This window comes from Vulpes vulpes, chromosome 14 (genome assembly GCF_048418805.1).
Source record: "Vulpes vulpes isolate BD-2025 chromosome 14, VulVul3, whole genome shotgun sequence".
Taxonomy (NCBI): domain Eukaryota; kingdom Metazoa; phylum Chordata; class Mammalia; order Carnivora; family Canidae; genus Vulpes; species Vulpes vulpes.
The window spans coordinates 83,425,263-83,443,706 of NC_132793.1; the positions used below are offsets into that span (position 1 = coordinate 83,425,263).

An 18,444-nucleotide genomic window follows, 5' to 3' on the forward strand; every position below is an offset into this window, starting at 1 on the left:
AAAGTATTACTCAGGGAAGCCTTCTCTGAAGAAGAATCCTCTTGTACTCACTGATTTTAGTGCTTCCTTGTATTATGCTGTTATTGAATCCTGCTTTTTCTAAGTACATAATAATTTCAACTGCAATTATGTAATTTCTTTACTATTGAGTTGATTGTATGAGAAAAGTGGTTCTCTATTTAAATGATTTTTTAACAGTAATCTTTAAACCAAATATGGGGCTCCCACAACCCCAAGATCAAGAGTCGGTGTTCCACGTTACTGAGCCAGCGAGTTGTTCCCTCTTTTTTTTTAATGTGCAATTTCAAGCATTTGTGAGTGTTGGGTGAATGAATGAATGTACTGGTTCTAGAAATATTACTCCAGTTGGTAGCTAATCAAAAGAATGAAGCTACTTTGAGGTATTTTACTGCATATTAATAGAAAATTAAATGCCCTCAATTTTTACTATTTATGTCCTTCAAGTATGGATGGTCTTTAGAACAACAATTTTCTGTTTTTAATAGAAGCAGTCTAGTTCACTTAAAATTATATGTGGTAAGTTTTCTTAAAAGCAGTTTGAAGTTAAATTAGAAGCCAGTGGTCTTTTGTTATCCTTAAGTCAGATTTTATGAGTTTGATACACAGGTGAAATAAAATAAACCTGCAAGTACGTGTTCATGATTATTTCAAGGAAAACCCACCTACCTTTAGTTATTTTAGTATCTTGTACTATGCATCTTTGTGTGTGTGTGTGTGTGTGCGCGTGCGTGCGTGTATAACACAGGCTAAAAGCTAGCATAATTCTGGGTTTAATTTTAGGTTAGGCGCTATATAAGATTGAACTCAAATGAACTATAGTGCAAAAAGAACCCAGGGGAAAATTTCACAGTAGCAAGCCCTTGGGACTACGTGGCACATTTGCTTCTATTTTCATTTCATAGAATAGTTGACCAGAATGAGTGATTTTATCATTAAAACTAGGAAATTGAAATAATTCTGGTGACTTAGAATTTCTAAAGGATCTCTGTAGATGACACTTGATCTACACTTAGGTAAGATATGCTCACTGCTGGTAAGTCATGTGATAAAATAAGTGTGTAAAGATAACCTTATTGGGGGAAAATAACATTTTATTATTGACCAATCATGAGTCTCCTTTCTATAGTTATTCAGATAGGTAAATAAGCATAATTTAATTAATTTCTAAAATGTTCACAGAACCCAGAGGGAGGGCAGACCAGTTGTTCTTTTAGAGAGTTCATTTCTTTTCCAGTGCACAGTGATTGTGATCCCAGAGTTCTCCTACGTATAACTGATTGTACAACGTAGATTTGCAGCACACTCTCAATTTTAAGTATTAGATTATTCCTATAAATCATAAAACCAAAAATTCCAACATTTTCATATTTCCAGAGAGCCTCCTTTATTTCCTGGTTGGTTGTCCCCCTCCCCCCATATTGGTGTGTAGAATTATTTTCGACTGAGGAAATACAGGTAGATAGCTGTATATTTTTAAGTACAAAAATAAATGAACGTTTCCTCTCCCTTTCTTAGCTAATTCTAAAACATAACAGTTGTTCAATGTAAGTGTGGAAAAACATAAAATTGCCTGGCAAATACCAAACAAGTATATCCGTAACTACAGGTACATGCAGCTTTTATCCTTTCTTGAGAAATTAAAAGACAAAACAACACTGTAGTTTTTACAGTTTCTAGCTTTATTGAGATATAATTCACATAACCATAAGATTCACCCTTTATTTTTTATACAGATTTTATTTATTCATGAGAGACAGAGGCAGAGATACAGGCAGAGGGAGAAGCAGGCTCAGTGCAGGGAGCCTGACATGGGACTTGATCCCGGGACCCCAGGACCACACCCTGAGCCAAAGGCAAACACTCAACAGCTGAGCCACCCAGGCATCCCAGATTCACCCTTTTAAAGCATACATTTCAGTTTTAGTATATTTGGGTTGTAGTATATTCAGTATATTTGGGTTTTAGTATATTCACTGCCACTAATAGAACATTTTCATGATCCCCAAAAGAAACCCTGTACCTGTTAGTAGTCATTCCCTATTCCCTTGTTCTCCAGCCTCTTACAAACACTAATCTGCATGTTTTCTATGAATTTGCCTGTTCTAGACATTTCATATACAAGAAATCATGAAATACGAGCCCTTTTGTGTATGTATGGTTTCTTTTTACATAGTATTTTTAACTTTTTTTTATGGCTGAATAGTATTATACTATGAATATACGAACTGTTCAGCCATCAGTTGATAAATATATTTGGTTTGTGTCTTTTTTCGTATGAATCACATTGCTATAAACATTCATATACAAACTTTTGTGTGAACATATGTGTTCAGCTCTCTTTGGTATATATATCTAGAGATACTGCTGGGTCATGAGATATCTATGTTTAATATTTTGAAGAGCTACCAAAATCCTCCAAAATGACTGCATCATTTTACAGTTGCATCAGTAATGTATGGAGGTTCTTTCTGATAGCTCTACTTCCATGCCAAAGATGATTGTCTCTATTTTAGTAAGTTTTGTGTGTGAAGGTTTTTCTTTGTGGTTTTGATTTGCATTTGCTTAATGATTAATGATAACATTTCATGTGCTGATTGGCCCTCTTTGGAGAAGATCTACTCAAATCCTTTCCTGTCTTTTAATTGGGTCATTTTTTCTTTTTACTGGGCTTTAAGCATTTTTTATATGTTCAGATGCAAGTCCCTTATCAGATAGATGATTTCCAACTATTTCTCCTCATGCTATAGGCTGTCTTTTCACTTTCATGATTGTTTCCTTGAAGCACCCAAGTTTTAATTTTTGATGAAGTCCAACTTACATATTTTTCTTTTGTTGTCTTTGGTGTTAAGAAATCATTGCCTAATCTGAGGTCATAAAGGTTTATGTCTGTTTTCTCTAAGACTTTTTAGTTTTAGTTCTACATTTAGGTCTGTCACCTGTTCTAAGTGAATTTTTGGATATGGTATGATAAGTTTAGAACTGGAATGCATTTGGGATGTTTTTGGATATGGTATACAAATACCTATCTTTCATTTTTTTCCACTTGGGTAGCCAATTTTTTAGACCACTTGAGGGATCCTTTGCTCATTGATTTAAAATGCTGCCTTTTTATTTTATTCTTTTTTTTTTTTTTTTAAGATTATTTATTTTAGAGTAGTGGAGGAGCATAGGAAGAGGGAGAGGAATTTCAAGCAGACTCTGTTGAGCATGTAGCCCAGTTTGGGGCCCAATTCCACGACCCTGAGATCATGACCTAAACTAAAACCAAGAGTTGTATGCTTAACCAACTCAACCACCCAGGAACTCCAAAATGCCACGTTTTTTATAAACTAAAAAAACGAAGTATAATTTGTATCCTATAATGTATACATTTTTTAAGTATACAGTTTTATGTATTTTGATGCATGTATATACTGTAACAACTACCACAGTTAAGATACAGAACATTTGAGTTACTCCCCAAAAATGTTACTTTGGTAGTCATTCTTCCCTTTTTTTCTTTAATTTTTTTTTTTCATTCTTCCCTTTTGGCTCCGGGCAACCATTGATCTGCTTGCTAGTTTTCCCTTTTCTAGAATTGCATATAAATAATATGGTAAGTTATGTACTCTTTTTTTGTTTGTTTGGCTTTGTTCCTTCAATACATATTTGAGATTCCTCCATTTTGTGTTTATCAGTCTTTTTTTTTTTTTTTTTCAAATATAGTGTGGCTGTGCCACAGTTTACTTATTTATTTGGTGAACATTTAGATTTTTTCCACCACTAGGCTGTTGTGAGAAAAGGTACTGTTTACATGTGTCTTTGTGTGAACATACTTTATCAGGGTAAACAACTTAAACTGGAATTACTAGATCATATAATAAATTTATGTTTGAATTTATAAGGAATTATTTTCCAAATAGGTATGCTATTTTGCATTCCCACCAGCACTGTTCTTTCAAATCCTTGTCAGCATTTGATATTCTCAAATGGCAGACATTCTGATGGTTGTGTAATCCCATTGCAGTTTTTTTTTCTTTAACTGTAAAATACACATAACATAAAATCCACCATATTACACCATTTTTATGTGTACAGTTCAGTGGCATAAAATACATGCATGCTGTTTTGCAGCCATCACTCTTACTTATGTCTGGAACTTTCTCATCATCCCAAATTCAAATAGTAACACTCCCTCGCCTCCTTGTCTTTTCCCTCTCTCCAGCCTCTGGTGACCACTGTTCTACTTTCTGTCTCTAAAAATTAGACTGTTCTAGCTACTTACATAAGTGTGATCATATAATATTTGTCCTTTTGCTTCTGGCTTGTTTCACTTACTGTGATATTGTCAAGGCTCACTTATGTTACAGCATGTATCAGAATTTCTATTTTTCTTTTAAGTTTGATTTATTTTTGAGGGGGGGAGCATGAATGCTGGAGGAGAGGGGAGAGGAAGGTGCAAAGCAGACTCCCAGCACAGAGCTGGGCTCCATCTATCTCATGGCTCTGAGATCATGACCTGAGCTGAAATCAAGTCAGGTGGTCAAATCACTCTGCCACCCAGGAGCTCCTCCTTCCTTTTAAGGCTGAATGTTATTTCCTTGTATGTAAAAATACCACATTTTGTTTAGCCATTCATTCACTGGACACTTGGATTGCTCTTCTTGTATGTTTAGCTCTTGGGTATATACCTAGGAATGATATTGCTTGGTCATATGGTAATTCTGTTTAATTTTTGGGGGAAATCAGTGTATCATTTTCCATGAAAGCTGTACCCATTTTTCATTCCTACCAGCAATCAGAAAAAGATTCCAGTTTCTCCACATCCTTGCTAACACTTGTTATTTTGTTATTTTTTAAAAATAATTTTCATACTAAAGGGTGTGAAGTATCATGGTTTTTACATTTCCCTGATGAAGAATGTTGTTGAGAAGTTGTCATGTGTTTATTGGCCATCTGTGTATTACCTTTTGCGAGTACCCAAATACTTTGCTCATTCTTTTCGGGATACAAATGCTTTATTAGATACATGTATTTCTTCTGTGTCATTACTGATTTTTTTTTTGGTCAATTATTTTATTAATTACTAAGAATATTGAAACCTTCAACCATAATTGTGAACTTGCTGTCTTTTCTTTCAGGACTGTCCATTTGGTCTCATGTATTTTGAAGCTCCGGCTGTCATGTGCATTCATATTTAGGACTGTTACATACCTTTGAATTGATTCTTTATTGTTATGAAATATCTCTGTGGTCCTCTATTGTTCATTGTCCTAAGGTTTACTTCATCTGGTATTAGTATAACCACTCTTCCTTGTGATGATTCATGTTTACATATTACATCTTTTCCAACTTCTCTGTATAGTGTCTTTCTTTTAGACTGTGTATAGTTTCATCTTTTTGATTTTTACAATTTCTTGCTTTCTGAGTGTTTCGTCAATTTACATTTATTATACTTGACTACATGATTGGGTTTAAGACTACCAAGTTACTATTCATTTCTATTCCATCTACGTTCTTTTTTCTCCTCTTTCCTGTTTTCTTTTGGATTGAGCATTTTTATAGAAGTCTGTTTGATCTTTGCTATTAGCTTATACCTTCTCTGCCCCCAGAGTTTGTACTAGTATTTACAGTATATCCCTTAATTGATATCAATCTATTTTCAGAAATATACTTCTTAGAGTATATTGTGAGAATTCTAATAGAGTATAAATTTGTTTACCCTCCTCTGTCATCCTTTGGGTATTGTTGTCTTATATTTTACTTCTATGTAAGTTATAAATTTCACAATCTTACTTGTAATTATTTATTTTTAAAAATTTTATTTATTTATTCATGAAGGACCCAGACAGAGAGGCAGAGACATAGGCAGAGGGAAAAGCAGGCTCTGCAAAGGGAGCCTGATGCGGTGCTTGATCCCAGAACCCTAGGATCACACCCTGAGCCAAAGGCAGAAGCTCAACCACTGAGCCACCCAGGCATCCCTGTAATCATTTCTTTTATTTTTTATTTTTTTAATTAGTTCTTTTAAATGGCCAGTTGTTTTGTAAAGAAATTTAAAAATTAAAAATTAAAAAAAAAACAGGTTATTAAACCAGATTTATCAACTTTTTTTTGGTATTTATGCTCATCTTTGCCATTTTTATTTTCCTTTGTGTAGATTTCTTTATGTAGATGCTGTTTTCCTATCTTGTGTTATTTCTCTTCTACTTGAAGAATTTAAAATTTTTTGAAGTGCAAATACATGAGCCAGAAAACTTTCAGGTTTTATTAGCATGAAAATGCCTTAATTTCTTTATTATTTTATTAGGAAAATACTCCAACTCAAGTGTGAAATAATTGTAGAATATAATTCCACAATTAACATTTTTCTTTGTGTTGTATCTGTCCATTATTTGTTTTAATTCTTAGAGGCTTTTCAAAGTAAGTTGCAGTTATTTTTCCTCATCCTTAACTTCAGCATGTATGTTGTTAACTAAAGCTTAGTAATTTATTATTAGATAACTTTAGTATATTGAATTTAACTGATTTTAGTATATTATTCCAGTTATTTATTTCTGTGTAATAAATCACCCTTAAACATCAGCATTTAGTTTGCTTATGAGTCTGTGCTTTGTGCGTACTGGAAGGCACAGCTTTGTCTTGGCTTCAAGTATGTCACAGTGGCTTGATAACTGGTGTAACTTGATAACTGGAGGCTAGAATTATCTGAAGGATGGTTCACAAATCTGGAGATTGATGCTGGCTGTTAGGACTTCAGCTAGAGTTCAGATCTAGAACACTTAAATGTTGCCTTTATATGTGGTTGCTTGGCTTCCTTACCAGGTGGCTGACTTATTCAATATATGGTGACTAAATTCTAAGAGTATCTTAAAAGAGCAAGGCAGAAGTACATGGCATTTTTATAACCTAGCATTAAGTCACACAGCACCATACTCTTGATTCAAAGATCGCAGAGGCCACTCATATTCAAGAAGAAGGGACATAGACCCCACCACCTGATGGGAGAATGTCAGTGTTAAGCTTGTAAGAATAGCATGTGTTATGGATTATATTGTGTGGTGACCATATTTGGAAAATAAAATCTGCCAAATATACATAGCATTCCATGAGAGTTTTGACAAACGTGTACACCTTTGCAATCCAACCTATACCCATTTCTAGTCAGTTTTTTCCTCCAAATCAACCATTGTTCTGATAACTTTCATCTTAGATTAGTTTAGCTTGCATTAGAATTTCATATGAATGGTATATTAATTCATACAAATTATTTTACTCAGCATAGTATTTTTGAGATTCATCCGTGTTACTGCATGTATAAGTTGTTTGTACCTTCATTCTTATACTGTTTTCAGTTCTTTTTTTTTTTGTTTTCAGTTCTTAGCTGTTATGAATAAAGCTAAAATGAATAATTCTTTAAAGTTTGTGTGAATATAATATCTTTTCTCTTGGGTAAATGCCTAGGAATGTAATTTTTGGGTTATAGGGTAATTATAATGCCAGATCTTTTCCCCAAATTCATTTGTTTTGTTTTATACTCCTACTAACAATCAATGAGATTTCCTGTTGCCTAGTGTTGTTAACATTTAGTTGTTTTGATATAGCCATTCTAGTAGTTGTATAGTAGTTTCTCTTCATTATTTTGGAGGGCAGTTTCACTTGATACATAATTCTAGATTGACTTTTTTTTCAGTCTTTGTTTCTTTTTTTTAAAAAAAATTTATATACATTTTTAAAGATTTTATTTATTTATTTATTTTAGAGCATGTGTGCATAAGCTGGGGGAGGGCAGTGGAGGAGGAAGAGAGAGGGGGAAAGAATCTCAAGCTGACTTCACAGTGAGTGAGCCTGGAGCCCAGTGCAGGGCTTGATCCTGTGTCCCCAAGATCACGACCTGAGCCAGAAACCAAGTCAGACACTTAACCAACTTAGCAACCTAGGTGCTCCATGTTAGCCTTTGTTTCTGATGAGAAGTCTGTGGTTATGCTTACCTTCTTTCCCTGTATTTGAAGTCTTTTCTTCCCCTCCCTCCCCCTTTTAAGATTTTCTCTTTATCACTGATTTAATTTGTGACTATCCTGCTTAGGATTTGCTCAGTTTTTCTTTTTGCATGTGTTTTTTTGATCTGTACATTTATAGTTTTATCAAATTTGAAGTGCCAGTCATTGTTTCTTTTTTAAATCACCTCCCCTCCTCTTACACAGTCTCTTTTTCTTGGGACTCCAGTTACATGTGTATTAGACCAATTGATCTTGTCTCAGGTCATTAACATTTTTAGTCTTTGTGTCTCTCTGCTTCAGTTTGCTTTGTTTTCGGTTTCATTGTTTTTTTTCTTCCTACAGTGTCAAATACTTTCAGATATCTTAGTTTGTATTTCTAAAACTTCCATTTGGTTTTTATGTTTTCTGTTTCTTACTCATTCAGCCTTCAATTTTTGAGCATATTTATAATAGTATTTGAAAATCTTTACTGGTTCCATCAGTTCTTTCATTTCAGGATCCATTGATTATCGGTTTTTCTTTTGGTTCTAGGTCATTTCTGTTTTCATAGTTACTTATTGGATGCTGCGCACTGTAGTCCCCCCCCCCCCCCTTTTTTTTTTTAAGATTTTATGTATTCATGAGAGACAGAGAGGCAGAGGGAGAAGCAGGCTACATGCAGGGAGCCTGATGTGGGACTTGATCCCGGGACTCCAGGATCATCATGCCCTGAACTGAAGACAGACGCCCAACCGCTGAGCCACCCATGCATCCCAAGGATGCTGCACATTGTAATAGTCTGTTGTTGAGTGACTGGGTTTTGTTGCCTTTTTAGAGTATTAAATTTTGTTTTGGCAGCCAGCAAAGTAACTTGCTGGCCACTTTGATCAAGGCTGTATTAGGGTGTGTCTACAGAAGGCTATATTTAAGGCTAGTAGCTACTATAAAGGCATGGCCCTTTTAAGTTCTTTACAAAATGTCCCCAGTGTTAGTATGTTCTCTTCACTATGGTTGGGGGGGTGGGGTGGAGGTGGAGTTTAGGGATTTCCCAGTCCTGTATGAGCTGGGAATATTTCAACTCACTACTCTTCTTTGTCTAGCTTCAGGGAATCTTTTGCTTTACAGTTCAGGTGCAGAACCAAAGGACTGCCAAGTGGCAGATTTCTGGAACGTTTTTTCTTTGTAGCTGCTCTCTTCTCACTCGGTTTTGCGAATTCTATCCTTCAGCCTCTGGAATGCTTGAGTTCTTGGTTTTCACTTTAGTGATACTGTTGTCCTCTGATTAGGTTTTCCCTACATTGGCTACATATTGAAAAGTGCCTCTAGGCAGAAATCTGAGCACGGAGTGAGGGGGCTCATTTTATTTCTGTTGGTTCTCTCTTGAATCACAGTCCTGCACTGCCTGTTATCCAGTGCAGGGTCTGAAAACAGGAGTTTCATATAGGTTGTCCAGTTGTTGTTTTCGCGTTTTGTTTTGACAAGAAGCAATTGTTAACATACTTTTGGATATTTCTCTAGGCCTACCTTCTGTTCCACTTACCTATTTATCTAAAGCTTGTACTTTACTGGGTTTTTAAAATAAACATTTGATTGAAATATACATAGAGAAGAGAGCACATAAAATGTACGTATAGCTTGTGAATTTTCACACACTAAACATATGTTTAGCCAGCATCCAGATCAAGAAATAACAGCAGCAGCAACTCTGAAGCCTCTTACACTGTTTATTACCTCTCTTCCTCTGGGAGTAACTGCTATCCTATTATTAATTCTAATAGCATAAATTAGATTTGCCTGTTTTTATGCAGTATATCATTAGAATCCACATTTAGTTGTGTCTAGCTTCTCTCACTTAATATATTTGTGACATTCATCCACATTGTTGGTTGTAGTCATTGGTAGTTTATGGTAGTTGCTGTATAGTATTCCACTTTAGGAATATACCAGAATTTATTCATTTTACTGTTGGTGGGCATATAATTTTGTTACTCTTGGTCTGAGACTACTTAAAATATTGCTATGCTAAACATTCCACTAAATATGTACTCATTTCTGTTTGATGCATACTTAGGAATGGAATTTTTAAGTCCCCGAGTATGCATGCACTTAATTTTAGTAAATATTGTCAGTCTTTTGAGAGTTGTACTGATTGTAATTACACTATTTAATATTCTGTGGTTTAATCTCTGGTAGAATGATTTTCTTGATTATTCTGGTATGCTTGGTCTTTAGAATTTTATTAAATTGGCATTGGATTAAACTTGTGTTGATCGGGAAAAAAATAATACCCTTGTTTGTTTCTACATGAATTCCATTTGGAACTAGCCCAAAATTCTTCAGCAGGCCATGGATCCTGATTTTTTTTTTTTTTTTTTTTTGAGTTGAGGGGAGATATGTTGTCAGGAGAACATACTCTCCATTACTATAAGAATAAAAATTTAGATAAAGATGAGCCCTATCATGAACCAGTTTACAGCTGGAAGGACTGATATATGTACACAGATAGCTATAAGGTAGAAAATTATACGTATAGGATAGAAATTAATGTGTGTATAGTAAGACCCAAAAGACAGTGGTTATTTACAGAAGAGTTTAGAGAACCCTGTGAGATACAACCTTTAGAGTGAATAGAGTTTTTAATAAGGTATGATAGATTGTTGGGGGCTGGAGTTTAGTTAGCAAAGGATAGGGAAATATGGAGTGAAGTGACCTGAAAAACAAAAGCTTTGAAGTCAGAACTACCAATGGACAGTATGTAATAACCAGTAATCCAGTGATAGTACTAGATCATCAAGTAACCTGGTAATAATATTATGTAGTGGGCAGTAAGACTTATATGAATGGGTCGGGGTCAGTGGCAAGGATTTCATATGATATGTGGAGTTTGAAATTTATCTTCTAGGTATTGGGGAAGCATAGAATATTTTGAGCTTTACAGTGATATGGCCTAAGTCTGGAAGATAATTCCAGTAGAGGGAGTAAAGGATAAAGGCAAATAGGAAACCAGATGAAGTAATGAGGGTCTGTACTGTTTTGGTGTGCATGGAGAAAAAAAAAGGAAGAGTGATTTCAAAGATAAAATTTATAGGGTTTGATTTTAAATTAGAAGGGTGGTACAAGGGAAGGAGTATGGCTAAGACAACTTGGGTTTGAATCATAACCTTATATTTACTAGTTAAATGACCTAAAGCAAATCACCAAAGAGAAAACTCCTCTTTTGTAAGATGTTTATTCTGTGAGCATCTTCAAGCATTAGAAGTGTAACAATGAATGGTCTAGTCTGGACTGACAAGTTTGGGCCAAATTGTGTATAGTTTGGTCTGAAATGTTTGGGAGATTTGGCTTTATTTTGAAAGTGTTGAAATATAGGGGATTTCTGAGGTAGAATTGGTAGCATTGGGTGAGCAATTTACTATACTGGGAAAGGGGCCTTTGGAGTATGACTCAAAATTTTCCAATTTGGGTGACTGGACTGGCAGAGCCATTATCATCTCACTGGGTTTTTCTTAATATGTGTGATAAATGTCTTACAGCTTAGTTTATATGTCACCTCATGAAGAATACCTTTCCTGTCCTCCCAAATTAAGTGAGAACTCTGTATACACTTATCATATCCTATGTTTCTCCCTCAGAACAGCATTATCCATTGCAGTTGCATAATTTATTGTGGTTTTTATTAATAGTGCCCAGTTTGCCCATTACATGAGGATAAGAGATTATGTCTAGTTTCTTTCACTGTTTTTATCCACTTCATAGGCACTCAAAATCTCTTACACTTTTTAAAATTGAGATATACTTGATGTATAACATTGTATTCGTTTCCACTAGTGGACATTTTTTTGAATGAATGATTAAGAATTTGAAGGTTAAATTATCAACTGATGGTTAGGCTAAATAAATATAAAGGCTAAATAAAAATGAGAGGGAAAAAATAAAGAGTGGCAACAAATTTAGTTTGTAACTAGAAGAACAGCAAGATCAGGCACATTTAGGGTGGAGTGAGTTTTTTGGGAAATAACTGAGTTTGATTTTAATGCTAATAATATATCCGAATATCTGTGTACGATTGGTAATTGAGAGTAGCAGTCTTATAACTCAAGAGATAAAGGCATAAAGATGTAGAGTTAAGGGTACTAAGTATAGGGGAGTTATAGAAATAGATGACATTGCACAGATAATTAATTTAGGTTAAGAAAAGGGGCTAGTGCAAGAAACTTGGGTGACCAAGAATGAAAGGTAGGAAGATGAACTAGCAGAAGACCTAGTTGCTGTGACAGGTAGAAGAATATGGGGCCGGGGGGGGCGGGGGTACAGCATTATGGAAGTGAGAGGCAGATGAGGAGTGATTAGTGGTGTGAAATGCTATAGAAATAAAGTAGGATTGGGGCCACTGGATTTAGAATACACAGGAATGATGATGACTTCTATAAGAAATGTTAGGTGAAAGGTTTTGTATGTTAGCAGCTGAGCTCATGGTTTTCAGGTCTTTCGGAGGGGTTGTGTTGATTCACAGCTCAACAGGGGTTAATGAAGTTGAGGGTATTATGTGGGGATTATATATGAAAGGAGTATTTAAACATTTTAGTTTACAGAATGGATGAGAGCAGTCTTCGGTGAGTTGTGATATTTATAAATCTACAAAGCTACAAGTAGCTTTACCTATAAATTTAAGACATAACCATGGTGCAAAGGAGAAGAGAAGTGCTGAGGGAACACAACAAAAAAGTAATAGAAAAGGTAGTCCTTGAAATTAAGTTTTGACCTAGGCTTAGAAGGAGGTGAAGGAAATAGGCTGTTGGAGAGGAGTTGAAGCACATACCAGATGTAGTAATAATAATATAGAGACATATGTATATGTGTGTTGTGCATATATAGTGTGAGAGTAGGCAGATGGACCATTGTAAGAATAATGAAAATATTAGAGGGGCAGATGAATGTATACCAGTAAAGGCATTTCTTAATTAGATTGGATTTCTTAGATTATTAATTATTAGACTGAGCCATCTGTTGAAGAGGGACACAGATACAAAAATAAAGTCGTTAGGGTGCTAATGGTTTGCAAAGAGACTAACATTTCTGGTTCTAACAGTTTGTCTTATTTATCCTGTATCATTCTAGATTTGGTATATTTCCCTGTGATTTTGTGTTCTTAATCTTCTAAGGCAAGGTTTTTCAAATTGAGATCTGTGTATTGCCTGAAATATATGTTAAAAATACAATTCATGCTTTCTACAATTCTACTTTGTGTACTGAATCCGTCTCTGAAAGTAAAGATCAAGTATCCACTTTTTACAGATTTCCCCAGCTGATTCTATTCCTGAATAGATTGAGACTTGGTCCTCTAAGGTCTTAAAACTTGGGTAATTGAAAAAAGATGTGTTTATATGCTGTGCATTCATTTTCTACCATCAACCTATAGGCCACTGAGTGATTTTCTTAGTCTTTGGGAGTTGGTTTCTTCTTATATGATTAAAGGAGATGGATTAAAAGATTGTAGTTCTTATTCCACTGAGAAATGCTCTGATCATTAACAAATGAGTTAAGAATTTATAGTGATTGTTTGGACACATGCTTTAAGCTCAGAATTTGGTTTTTTAATCAAGTTTTGATAGACATGTTAAATATTTGATTTAAAGAAATAATCATTGCTGTGTATTGAGCTTCTTTTAAGTACCAGTAAGCATTGTCCTACATACTTTGAAAACATTTTCTCTAAAATTCACAACAACCTGAGGCCTGAGACTGACTCAAAAGACAAAAGGACTTGCCCAAGGTTTCTAATCTAGGAGGCAGGGGGCAGATGCCTGTATAATGTACCTAACATAACAGATGCTCAGCATAGAGAATTTAAATAAAAGCTAAATGGTTATAGGTGTCTAAAGGAATTAGAGGCATATAGTCAAACAGTTTTTATATATTCTCAGCCCTTTTGGAGGGAGGAAAGAATAAAGAAATGGTATGCTGTCAGCTCTGTGGATGAATATGGAAAATATGGCTCTGCCAGCTGAAAGCACCAAGGCAACAGAACCTGTCTAACCACTCTTGCATGTGTCCTGGCAACAGCATTAGGGACACTTGTATGGTTTTGGATATTCATAAATATTACAAAAAATGAATTTCCTTTCAATGGATTTTTTGGGGATTTTTTTTTTTTTTTTTTTTTTTTTTTTTTTTAGTTTATCCAGTTTTTGTGAAAAGAATTGAGTGAGGTGTTTTATATTTTAGGTTAAAAATCTGTAAGAACCTGATTTTAGAATTCACCAGCTCCTCAGAAGTTTGGCGAAATATGGTATGTTGCTATTTTTATATTTTGGAATTCAAAACTGCATGTATATCTTAATGTCATGGTTAGAATAGTGACAAACATTTTCAGCAAATTTGGGTGCCTACCATTTTTAAAGCATTGTGCTAGGTGTTAAGTCACTGTGCTACCAGGTAGACTATGAGGGACATAAGTGGGATCCTGAAAGAAATCAGAAGAGGTTAGTGTGTTAGGAGAAGTGAAATCTTACGTATGAGAAGATTGAAGGGGGCAGGTTTGGCTGTTAGACGATATGAGTTAATAGTAGCTTCAATTTGTTGAGCTCTTACTATGTGCCAGGTACTGTTCTGAGCAAATTATGTGTTGGTTTGTTCATCTTCAGGACAGCCCTCTGAAAAAGACACTACTCTCATCTTAGTTTTCCCTATGAATGCAGTGAGGCTCAGAATGGTTAAGGAACTTGGCCAAGAATTGCCATCTAGGAAATAACCAAACAGGAACTTGAATCCAGGTTGGCTCTGGAGCTTGAGCTTGTTTGTGCTCTGTTGGAATACTGGACCTCATAAAAGAGGAGCCTAGAACTTGACTCAATAATTTTCAAAATACATGTTGGTCTTTAATGAATTAATTTACCTCAATTGATTAGTCAAGAGATTTTAACTTTATTATTTTTATGGTGACATGTTAGAAAGTTAGACTTCTTTGAATCTTTTAAATCTACATACACATTTAGTCTAGTCTTATGAGAGAGAACCCAAGAGAGGACATTGTTCATTTCAGGGATGCCAATGCCTCTTCCTTATTTGACTTCAGGAATGTCTTAGGCTCTCATTAGGAGACTGGTAGCTCTGATTGGGAAATTATTTCTTTCAGGGGTAATAAGTCTTACTTACTGTAGTCTCCTAAAGTTATTTATATAGACTAAAGAGACTAAGGCCAGTCTTCACCCTTATCTGAATTTGAAGCCAAGTTTTTAGGCTGCTGCAACACTGAACATTTTGACTCTTCTCTTGGTATTTTCAGATACTTTACTATTTTATATTGGGTTTTGGGTCCATGCCAGTAACCACCTTCTATGATTGTCTCTTGTCACTTTGAAAGTGTTAATTATCAAGGGTATTTTTTTCTCATTTTTCCTCAATTCACTTTTCAGATTTGGCCTTGGCTATACAGTTTGATAGGGAAATAATCAAGGGGAAGAACTACTTACACAAAGAGTTCTCGATTCTGGGTTATTTCAGATCTTTGCCAGAACTATATATAGGATTAGGATGCTTGGTAAGTTTGAACCATGACAATCAAGAAAGTTCAGATAAGGCCAAGTAAAGGGATCAAAAGATAACTAGATTGAGGGAGGAGGACGTATTTTTATATTTTGCCAATCTCTTTCATGGAATTGAGTATTAGTGGGTTTATGGTTGAGAAAGAATAGAACACATTTTCATGAAGTACCCCAAGAGGTTTGGGCTAATGTTTGATTACCCTACTAAATATAGAATAAGTGGGACTAGACTTGAGTGTGTGTGTGTGTGTGTGTGTGTGTGTGTGTGTGTGTGTATATATATATATATATATATATATATATAATTATCTGTTAAGCATTTAGCTACCTGGAAAACCCTATGACTGTTAGTCTCATTTAAACAATTGCCAAAAAGTGGGATCTCAGTCCATATTCTAAATATTTGCTCAGTTACATACATATACTTAATGAAACTCTGTATAGTAAAAACTAAAACCAAAAAATTCCAACCCTGGATAGCAGGTCAGTAGATCTGAGTTTTAATCCAAGGTTCAACACTAATTCTAAAATCTTGAGTGAGTCCATTAATCACTCTCAGTCTGCTTAATTTGTTTTTTTGTTTTTCTTAAATTCTTATTCTAGTATCTTTCATGATCAGGTAGAGCCAAAGTTGTCATGAGACTCAAGCAAGATAACTCTTCACCAAAGTGCTTTTGTAAACTGTAGCACTCCATAAAAGTATAAGAGATTATCACCACATTTTCTCAAGAGATCATTTAAGGGGGAAAAAAATAATGCTGGAAAACAGTCTTTAAAAGCATTTCTATAATAATTACTCTTCTGAAGAATGTTGCATTGACACCTAATTTAAAGCTTTGAAGATTATGTTTTGAACAATGGATTGGGTTTATATATTAAAGTTTTCTAACTAAAGGTTTGTTTAATTTATTAGAGTTATTAAACCTACGATCAGATCAAGTTAGCAGCTAAACTGGTGTGACAACCTGTTTTTAATCAGTGACTCAAAGCTGTGATCACCCTGATGTCACCGAATGGCCACAGCTTGTAAAAGGTAATTTTGAATGTTATTTTACAGCCTTTAAAAGGCTGTTACTGTAAAGTAAAATACATACTGTACAAAATGAAGAAAATGTATAGTTGGCAGGAATAAGTAGTATACCTAAGTGTTGATGTGCTTCTCCATTTAATATCCTTCCTGAAATATTTTATGCTCCCCCCCCCCCCAGATCTATCTGTATAAGTAAACAGGAAAGTATTTTTCAAGAATGTCAAGCTTTTAAATAAAAAATATCATTCTGAACATTATAAAAGCTATGAAAAAATGCTCAATGTGCATTTAATGTGGTGAGAGTTTTAACTCAAATGCTGCTTTAGAAATTTTTACAGGTTTAATAAAACTGATGTAATTTACTCTCGTAGAGCATTACAGTGGAGGTAAAAGGAGTGGCTTGCATGCTGGATAAGCTACACCTGTTATTATTGGAAGTGAGCCTCCATTTGAATGTTCTGGCTCATACTGCAGTATTTAGAGTAGGAAGTATTTTGTGATTACTTTTCTATAATCCAAATCAAGACCTAAAATAGAGACTCTTCTAAGATTTATTTTTTATTTTTTAATGTTACTTATTGTTTGTTTTAAAATTCCTTTTCTGGTTTGTTACTGTGACAAACTTTAGGTTAACCTAAATCTGTACTTTTGAGTTTTTTTTCCCCTTTGATTATATCCTGAATTTGGTAAAACAATGAACATGTACTAGACCCTTACTTCCAAAAACTGGACAGTAACGAATAAAGAGACTCTATAGTGGGGCCAAAGTAAAGCTTGGAAACTATTGCTAGATGTTAATTTAATAGTTTTGGGAATCTGAATGGTAACTAAGATATGTTTAGGTAAGCTATTCATAATATTACAGAAATATAAGCAGAATGACTAGAAATTTATTCAACTGTGTACTTTAGCATATTAGTGTAAGAAAAGTGTTTCTCTTAGTTATTTGTATATTCACTTTTCTCTTAATTAAAAATAATTTCCATTTTGAGTAGAAAACAACTTGCGCTAATAACAATGTTTAAGAGGCCCAGGATAGACCTCTTTTAGGGTAATATCTCTTTCAATTCTTTCATATTCTATCCTTCTGTTAGACTGAATTTGTTTAAATTACTTGGTTTGACATATAAATGGTTTTTTGAAGCTCACTTGAATATATGTTAATATTAAATGATAATCCACTTATATATTTACAATAATTTGGTGACAGTTTGATGCTAATGTTTACATACTCTTTTGTTTAGGGAACAGAAATTGGAAAACTACCATTTGATGATGTATTTAATTTCAATCCCATTTCTTAAAACTTTGTAGTGTATATTGTGCTTTTAAGACTCCCAATTTGTTTTCCTTCTTGCTTATGTCTTACCTTTTTGCAGTAGTATTTTAATTTTCCTGTCATTGTGTCCTCATTTTTTTCCCTCTCTCTCTTTCCCTATTAATTTTGAAAGTTTTGCCGCCTGCGTGTTTGAAAGCTTCTAATCTGCCTTTCTTCCCTTAGTGCCAGCAGGTTTATTTTTTGTTTTGCAAGCCTGCTCTGCCTCCTTTACAGTATGACATCTGATGCTGGAGGGTCGCACTTTCAAAAATGAGTCAGCTGGTACATGGGGTTATCATCAGTTTTTAGCTCTTCTGTCTGAGACATACAAACAAGTTTGGAAGCAATCTTGGGGTACTTACCCACAAGGCTGGTGGAGACCAGGTGTGTCACAAAGGTGATTTGCTTGCTCCCTGGGGGAGAGGGTGGAGTGAAATTTTTGCATTTGTGTCAGTGCCAAGTCACCTGCCACCTCCAGCATGCCCCAGTTTTTAGTTCTAATATAACTATGCAAAATTGAAAATAAATATACTGCAAAGAGGTTCTAAAATATTTGAGCTGCTGGAGTCTCTT

General features: G+C 34.7%; 1 protein-coding gene across 11 annotated transcripts in view; it reads left to right on the forward strand.

Moving 5' to 3' along the window:
• Positions 1-18,444, forward strand: part of UBE3A (ubiquitin protein ligase E3A) — a 102,250-nt gene that overhangs the window by 10,867 nt on the left and 72,939 nt on the right. For 2 of the 11 annotated variants that reach the window (XM_072737033.1, XM_025982247.2), the window contains exons 2-4: positions 14,205-14,268; positions 16,437-16,556; positions 18,055-18,255. The exons of 2 other annotated variants lie outside the window; for them this stretch is intronic. Coding sequence is in view for 5 of the 9 variants with exons in the window: in XM_072737031.1 (XP_072593132.1) it covers positions 18,117-18,268 (152 nt within the window). In the remaining 4 variants the exon portion in view is untranslated. Of the gene's footprint in view, positions 1-14,204; positions 14,269-16,436; positions 16,557-18,054; positions 18,269-18,444 lie in introns of all 11 variants that reach the window. 7 more of the 11 variants (XM_072737034.1, XM_025982249.2, XM_072737031.1 and 4 more) reach the window with 4 other exon arrangements.